This window comes from Dipodomys ordii, unplaced genomic scaffold, assembly GCF_000151885.1.
Source record: "Dipodomys ordii isolate 6190 unplaced genomic scaffold, Dord_2.0 Scaffold32, whole genome shotgun sequence".
Classification (NCBI taxonomy): domain Eukaryota; kingdom Metazoa; phylum Chordata; class Mammalia; order Rodentia; family Heteromyidae; genus Dipodomys; species Dipodomys ordii.
In genome coordinates, this window is record NW_012267248.1 from 16260040 (window position 1) to 16269063 (window position 9024).

At 40.8% G+C, this 9024-nt stretch overlaps 1 protein-coding gene across 1 annotated transcript; it reads right to left on the minus strand.

Moving 5' to 3' along the window:
• Positions 1-1635: 1635 nt before the first annotated feature.
• Gja10 (gap junction protein, alpha 10, 62kDa) lies at positions 1636-6089 on the minus strand. The gene is given in 3 exon segments (XM_013016633.1): positions 1636-1772; positions 4509-4641; positions 4644-6089. Coding segments are annotated over 3 exon segments (1716 nt in total).
• Positions 6090-9024: the final 2935 nt, after the last annotated feature.

A 9024-nucleotide genomic window follows, 5' to 3' on the forward strand; every position in this document is an offset into this window, starting at 1 on the left:
TGTTATATTTACTTGCTGGTTGTATTATACTCATTGTATAATAGTCTCTGTATTTACTGTATAATATTCCTTGTTTCTACCCCTGCAGATTATGGGAAAAGAGAAGATTAGGAGCTACTGGGCTTTGAAGCACAGAACAGCCCCGGCCAATGTTCATCAAGCATTTCTACAACCTCTCAGCAGGTATCCGGCTTTTGTCTGATCAATTCCCATCATGGTGAGTCTGCTTCTGATGGTTAGAAAAGGCTTTTTGGAAATAAGATGCATCTAGTAGTTTCCTCTTTTTAAATATTTATTTGTTTATATTAAGTAGTTGTACAAAGGGGTTTCAGTCCCAGAAGTCAGATTGTAAGTACAATGCATCTTGATCAATGCCACTTCTTCCATAATTCTCCCCCTTCTTTCCCACCCCCCCCCACTTACCCTCAAGTTATATAGTTCAATTTCACATAGCATATATTGCTTGGTCTTCTTCCTTCTACTTGGTATGAGCCTCTTTTGCAAAATAAAGCAAAATAAAAAATATGACTAGGCATAGTGGTACAGATCTGTAATACTAGCTACTCAGGAGTCTGATGCAGAGTCTGTATTACAATGTATGTGGCTAGAGTTGGGGGATAGGCAGCCCATAGAATGGCTGATAATAGAGATCAGTGGCTCCTTCGTGAGAACTGAGCTCACAAATCAAGTTAACAACCAGCCAGGCAGCCTCACAGTGTTGTGGGTGCTAAGTGCCTCTGGAGACGCTACTCTTGGATGGCTCATGACCACTGAGCGGGTGAGGAAGCGGTAGTGGACTCTGCTAACCCCCAGGAAGCAACTTTTGGACAATGAATGGTGCCAGAAGAAGGAGACAATCAAGTCAGGCAATGTCTTTGCCAATGTTTTCATCAGTATTTTATTTTCATGGCATTTATAAACTAAAAATCCAGCTGGCTTATCCCCAAGAAATGAATGGATGAAATCTCTCCATTACATACAGGAAAGCATGTTTGAGCCCAAAATGAGTGCAGAGCTCCAGGATTGCTCTGAGGCTGAGCAGAGCTGGGTGCTGGCTTTGGATGGGCTACCCAGCCACCGGAGCCAAGGAAGGGGAATTGAGTCCCAGTCCTCCTCTTCCTCTTTGGGACAACAGCATTTCTTGCCCCTAGATTTTTCTCTCACGGTGCACAAGCAGGAGTCTCAAAAGACTGACTCCTGTCTGATACTTATGGTATGAGCCCAGGCTCAGAAAACCCTGTAAACAAACCACTGCCTGCCAGGTGTCTCTCTGTCAGCTTTCTGTCACTGTAACAAATACCCCCCAAAAAAAATCTATTTAGAAAGAAAAAAGTGACTTTGGTTCACAATTGTGGAAGTTTCATCCATGGTCTGAGGGTTCCACTGCATTTGGGCCTGTGGTGAGGAAACACATCCTGGTGGAAACACATGGCAAAGGGAATTGGTCACCTAACAGAAAGCGTGCAAAGGGAAGGGGGAGGGCCTTGGTTCCCACAATCCCCTTTGAGGGCATGTCCCCAGTGACCTAAGACCTCCCACTATTCCCTGCCTCTTAAAAGTTCCAACACCTGCCCATAGTGCCACACTGGGATCAAGCCTTTAATACACAGGCCTTGAAGGATCTTTTGATCAAAATCATAGCCCTGTAGAGGATACAAGACTCAAAGTTCTTCCATTTTTGAGCTGACAAAGGCATAGCTTTCCTCCTGCAGATGCCAGCTGCTCCTGGTGAGCTATTTTTTCATAATAGATGAAAGTTCTAGGAGCATATTCTGAAAGAGATAAGGAAGCAAAAAAAATGCTCAAAAGACTTGCAAAGATCAGCCCTGTCCACTCACCTGGGATACCACACCACCAATACCTCCAGACAGAAGCTTGAGAGGAGGACCGCTCCCCCATTTCCCCAGATACAAACATCGTGTGAAAGGTTCTGTTACCTGAGGGCCTTACTACAAGACAGCTAGACCCTACCTGCCATTGCCTTCTGCTCTTTCTACTCCATCTGCTCTTCTTTTGCTGAAGTCCACATCTGAAACTGAAAGTTCAGTCTTTTCCTAAACTCCATCTGAATCTCCTCTATAAGTAGCCAGCTTTTCAGCTTTCGATAATGTGGAAGGGGGAAACTAATGCAAATAGAGAGAGCTCCGTTGTACTAATCTATACCTGATGTTAAAAATGTGCTAAACTCAGGTTGCCTCCTGCAGAGAAAAAGAAACAATAATGGGACATGGGAAAAGAAGATGGGAGGGGAGGGAAAGGAAGGAGAGGAGAGAAGGAGGAGAGGAGAACAGAGAAGAGAGAAGGAGAGGGGAGAGGAGAAGAGTTTTCTAAATGAAACACTTAGAAGTTGAAGAGATGTTCATAGTTAGTCTATCAAAGTCCTAAGTTTGTTTTAAACTAGGATAGGACAAGAATGATAATATCAAAAGGTTAATACAATAACGCCAAGAAATCAGGAGAAAAGGTATCCTAAAAGGAAATATAGGCAAGGACAATTCGTGGTGGACATAAAGGTGGCCAATAAACCTATGAATGGCATTAATAATCACAAAATTGAAAATTTAAATAATGAAAAATACTTTCCATGCAGCTTAGGCAGGGGGAATGAGAAAATGTCTTCTGTTAGCAAGGGTGTGAGTGCCATAATTGGGGCCCAGTGTGCAGGTGAAGGGTTCAACTGGAGCCCTCCCTTAAGACCAATAGACAGCACCTATGAAGTCCTACCATTTATAGGCTCACTCAAGCTAATAACAGCCCTTTTAGGCATGTAGCAAAGGTGTAGAAAATAGTCAATGCCACACATATTTGTAGTAGAAAAAAAAAGAAACAAAGTGGCCACCAAGTAACTTTTGGTTTCCCCATAAAAGGGAATGTATACATTCATATAAAGACAGAAGCAGGACCAGTGACATATTATTACATCAGGGAAAGTAAATGGCAGAAGCATCTCTGGAGTATGATCACATTTTGCATTTTTTAAGGCAATAGCTGGACTCTGGTAGCTCAGGCCTGTAATCCTAGCTGCTCAAGAGACTGGGATGAAGTTTTTTTGAAACTTTCAGGTGGCTTTCATGTGTGGTCAAGATTGAGATGCCTACTCTCATTTGGCTTAGCATTTCATGCATTCATTCATTGATCCCAAACATAGTCTCTTAAGCAGATGGCTATCACTGACAAGAAATGAATATTGATTTTGAGAAAAGCATTTCAGTAAAAACACTAGTAGGCTGAGTTTTCCTCAAGGGATGGCTTTAATACAATAGCACAGGGTGTCCATAAACACATGGCAGCTGTGAACTGGGGCAGTTAACCTCATGGTTAACCCAGAGCATAAAACAAGGCTGAGCTCACTTAAAGGAACAGAACTAGAGGGTTCTCCCACCACATGTGGGAGAGTTTTCTTCTATTTGAAAAAGAAACAATGCTAATGCAGTGAATAAAATAAGTATCATCCTTTGTTGCAAAACTGAGAAGAATCCACCGTGGACATCTTGTATGTCTTACAACAGGCAAGGAATTTTAATTTCACAATGGCATTTCAGAGAATGAAATTAAAATCAATATGCTATTGATTTAGGTCTTTGTGAAATGTATCACTAAATATTGGTACATGACTCTTAAATGCCAGTGGTATGAAACCATGGTAAATGCCCTCCTTCCTTAGTCAGACAAGCTTACAAATGATCCTGCCTCCACACTGTGGCAGAAAGAGCTTTTCCTAAAGTACAACCCTGATCCAGTCCTTCTTCAGATTCACATCCTCTTGCTGGTTCTCCATTGCCTACATACAAGACCTCGCGCTCCCTTGTCCAGTCTTCATTCTCTCCACAACCGTCCTTCTACCCCTCGGTCCAGCCACTCACAGCTACAGCAGAGCTACAGCTCTGCTATGCAGCCTTTGTCTGTTCCCCATTTTCTGCCATCTATCAGACTTTCTCCTACATACATCAGCCTCCCCTCCCCCACATTCTGGAGAAACTCACCACATTGTTCAAGTTTTATTTCAAAGTAACCTTAACGACATGACTTCCTCTGACCCATCCACAAAGAAATGACCACTCCTTGCTTAGCCCATCTACACTCACTCACATAGCATCTTGCACTTCATCACACTTACATGTTTGCCTGGAACTTTCCATCTATATTGTGAGCCCCTAGATAGAAGGAACAGTGTTTCATTCATTTATACACCATGACTTAAAAGCATGGTGGGTAGAAAATAACTGTTCTATTAGTTTATTTTATTAATTAAATGAAGTTTCTTGAATGTATTGAAAGAGTAATTTACCTTTATATGTGCTAGGTTCTGATGGCTCACCTTTGTAATCTTAGCTACTCCAGAGGATGAGATCTTAGGATCATGGTTTGAAGCCAACTCAAGCAGGATGAGACTCTTATTTCCAATTAACCATCAAAAAGCCCATAGCTCAAGTGGTAGAGCACCGGCCTTGAGTGAAAAAGCCAGGCCCTGAGTTCAAGCCCCAGTACTGGTACAAAAATATAATTACCTTTGTATAAATGAATCTTTCTTTCCATCCACCTTTCTCTGAACACATATATGCATACCTCCAGGAAGGGAAAAAACTAGCGAGTATAGATCAACTCTTGTGACCATTCTGTGATCAATATGGCTACCATTTTTTACTTACCATTGATGTTCTGTGCCCAGTGGCTGAAGGCAGAGGTGAAATGCTGTTTTCCCTGTTAGTTAAATCCAAGAAGGAGCTACTCAGAGAACTGGAAGTTCCCGAGTCACTGTGCAGCTGTCCCTTTTCAGACAGCATTCGTGACAGAAAGCTGGCCTTACGACTGCCTGGGTGAGATTTCTCTCTCCAGACCCCACTCCCTCTCATGCTGCCATCAGTGTCTTTACAATGACTCTGTCGATCTGTGAGAAGTCCCCCTGAGGGCTCCAGGTCCTTGGACTTCTCCCAAGATCCTAATGCATAGGTTGGACAATGTTGAGAGGCCATTGTTGTACCTAGCCAGGAGTGGGACATAGTGCTCTGTAGGCCAACCGAAGAATGGCTTGGTTGCTGTCCTGGGTGCTGAATTTTGGCATCGCCATGCTGAGGACATGGGCTGTGGACATGGAGCTGTCCACTGTACTGATCCTTCTCAGCCCAGTCCCTTTTGCTAGAGGGCCAATCTACCTCAAGTTGCCTGGACTGTGGAATTTGCCACATTGTTTTAGACTTTGGCACATTGACTCGGATGATTTGCTGCTGATTGTTGGTTTGAAGTAGAGACATTTGTTCAGGTAAGGAATTACAAATCGTACATGGCTGGCCCCCTGAATATCCCTTCAAATTGAATGAAGGACTTCTTTCATTCGCAATGTCCCCACTGCTAGGTTTCTCATAAAGTGCCCTCATGATCTTCCTGATTCCCAAGTGAAATATTTCCAGGATATTGAGTAACAAGGAGATGGCTGCGATGCTGTGCATGAAGAGCATGAAAATGGTCTTTTCTGTGGGCCTGGATACAAAGCAGTCCACTGCATTGGGGCAAGGAGGTTGTGTGCATTTGTAAAGGGGATGCATTTGAAACCCATAGAGAACATATTGGCCTATCATGAACCCTACTTCCAGCACAGATCTGGTCAAGATGTGTAAGACATAAGTACGCAATAGACACCCTTTCAGAGGGACTTTATGGATCCTCTTCTGCTCCTCTAACCTCCTTAGCTCTCTGTCTATCCTTTGTTGCTCCTCCAAGTCAAGCTCTGGGTTCTCTATTTGGGCTCTAAGATATGACTTTTTCCTCTGTCTTTCTTTCTCAAAGTCCCTGAGTCTATAAAGTGCATGGCCCATATATACCAGGGAAGGGGAAGACACAAAGATGATTTGTAAAACCCAGAATCGGATCAAAGATATTGGGAAAGCATCATCATAACAGATGTTGTTGCAGCCAGGCTGCTGGGTATTGCAGGAAAATGCTGACTGTTCATCATTCCATACATCCTCAGCAGCCACACCAAGTACCAGCATTCGGAAGATGAAGAGGATGGTCAACCAGATTTTCCCCACTATGGTTGAGTGGGAGTGAACTTCTTCCAGGATGCCACCCAATAAGTTCCAGTCCCCCATAGTTAGGACAAATTCTGAAATAGACAGAAAACATCGAGGTTGATAGCATCCACAGATGTAATTTATGAAGACACGTATTCCTAAATATTGAAGGTCATACTTTGATCATGTCAGCAACACTATGAAGAACTCTCCAACATGAATAGCTGTAGTCCATGCTTGATTGAACAAGGATGGTTGCAAGGAATAACAGTATTTTAAAAACACAAAAGACGGGGCTGGGAAGGGGCTCAGTGGTAGAGCGCTTGCCTTGCAGGCATGAGGCCCTGGGTTCGATTCCTCAGCACCACATAAGCAAAAAGAAAAAAGCCGGAGGTGGCGCTGTGGCTCAAGTGGTAGAGTGCTAGCCTTGAGCTGAAGAGCTGAGGGACAGCACCCAGGCACAGAGTTCAGGCCCCACGACTGGACCCAAATAAAATAAAATAAAAATAAAAACACAAAAGATTTCATAATTGGATCCAATTTTCTTATTGTACTCTTCTACTCTACCACACACAGCTGCTTGTGATCTCAGTGTCCTCACTGGTGTCCATGTTTGTACAACATATTACTATTAGACAATTTCACCAGCTTTTCTATTCACATGAGATGCCCTGCTGACCATACATCTGATATGGTCTTAAAGAAGGTACAATTCTAGAGTTTTCCCCAACTATCCCAAATCATAGTTGCTTTTCCCCCTTTTAATGTTCTCCACTCATTTGACATTGTGCCCCAGTAAGATTTGTGATGTTTGTATTTATGTTCTATTTTCTGAGAAGGTACAGCTCTTACAGGTACTGGACTCTGCCGTATCTTGGTCCTTGCATAGAAAGCATCAACATACAGTAGATTGAATGGCCTTTTTATTTTAAAATAGGATTCCTTGTCTTTATCACTGAACACTAACAACAGGAAAAGCAAAGTGGATTCTCATCATTATTCAGGGCTTTCACTGCAAGAGAAAGTGTAATTAAGTGGAAGAGAAATCAGCTGAGAAAATTCTCAGGCACAGGATCAGGGCAGGGCAGCAGTAAAGATTAGGGAGGTACATAAACAGCATCAGTACCAGCCCATGATTATATCCACTAAGCCACATCTGGACCATTGTATCGTCATGGAATTTTTGCAAACCTATAAGAAAAGTGAATATAAATGTATTTCCTAGAAGCTTGATATCTAAGAAAGAATCAAGAAATCACTGGCATATGCAGGTTGCTTGGTTTGCCCTGGAAAATATAATGTTGCTCAAGATTCAGTAAGGTTAAAACATATGGTGAGTTAAAAGTTTCTAAAATGTGCAAGACTTCCAGATATGGCATGCACAGAGGAAAAAGTGTTAGTAAGTTAACACAAGAGACCATTTTTCTCCCTCCAAAAGCCATTCTTTCAGTAATGTTTACTAAAGTGTTACCATCACTGAGGCACTGTGCCAGATGCCAGGAATTCAGCAACAAATATGAAAATCTAGTCCCAGGTCTCTGAGTCCTTGATTACTAAGAACTCCCATGAACCTATAAAATGGACCAAGACTAAAAAAAGAGAAAAAATATGAGTGCTCATAATTTTCCCTAATTATCATTGAACATAAAACAAATTCCAGATGATATAAGAAATTAAATATAAAAGAAAGCCATAAACATATTAATATCAGGTAAAGTGATCCCATCTACTTGGAAGGCTGAGGTCAGAGAATCATTTGAGCCAAGTGTTCAAGGCCAACCTGGACAACACAGTGAGATCCCCCCCTCCCATCTCAAAAACTGTATTGAAATAAAACATCAAAGAAATACCTTATAATTTTAAAATATGAGAAATCTTTTAAGACACATTGATGCTAGAAATTATAATTGGTAAAAGTACAGATTTTATCCAACAGCATTGAATGACAAAAAGATATTTAAAATATGCTCCCTTATAGGTTGGGAGGATAAAGTATGGTCCCTTCTAAGTCTGGAGGAAACTAAAGCTGGGCATGGTAGCTCATACTGGTAGTCCCATAATTTGTACAAGATAACAATGAGACTCTTATATTTGTTCCACATAATTTTGGATTCTTTGAAATATAAAATTAAAAATGTAGTGTTATATACTATATAATATATAGTATATAAAAAGTTAAATTTAAAATTTTTGGATTCATGCCTAATTGAAGCAGTATTTTTTTTCTTTTTTGTCTTTGGGGATTGAACATAGGGCCTGGTCACTGTCCTTGAGCTCTTTTTGCTCAAGACTAGTGCTCTACCACTTTGAGACACAGTTCCACTTTTGCAATAATTTCTTAAGCTCTATCTTATTGTAAAGAGCTAAGCTCTTTTTCTCAGAATTAGTTTCCTAAAAGATTTTGACCATTATTCCTTTTTTTTAAGATTCCACTAGCACAAATAACTCAAGAGCTTCTTTTGTGTATAAAAACCCTGAGTTGGGAGAGTAACTTACTCAGTTAGATTTTTTTTTTATGTTTGGCAATCCTAAATTACAAAATGTCTCTTTTGCCACTCTCTTTAAATGTGGAAATCAGTATTTTTCAAAAGCAAATAAAAGAAAACTTAGCTTATGTGAAAAATGGAAGTACAAATCAACTACACAACTTATGGGTGGGGTCAGGAAGGAAAAAGCGGAAAAGGCAAGGGAAGGGTGAAGTTGTCTAAAAAGAAATGTGATCTTTACCTGACTTACATAACTGTAACCCCTCTGTAAATCACCTTTATAATAACAATTTAAAAAAATAGTACAGTATACATGTTAGCATAGAAGAGTGAGATCCTTTAAACAAAAGTCCTAAGTTTCCCTCAAAAACTTATTTTTAACCATTAAATGATTACAGGTTCTAGAATATTCTTGACATTTTATATTAACACATTAATTTACCTTTGCCTATTTAAGAAGCTGATGATCCTGGCCTGAATTTAATTTCAGATCTTGTCTTCCTACACCAATAGGGATTTCCTATGCA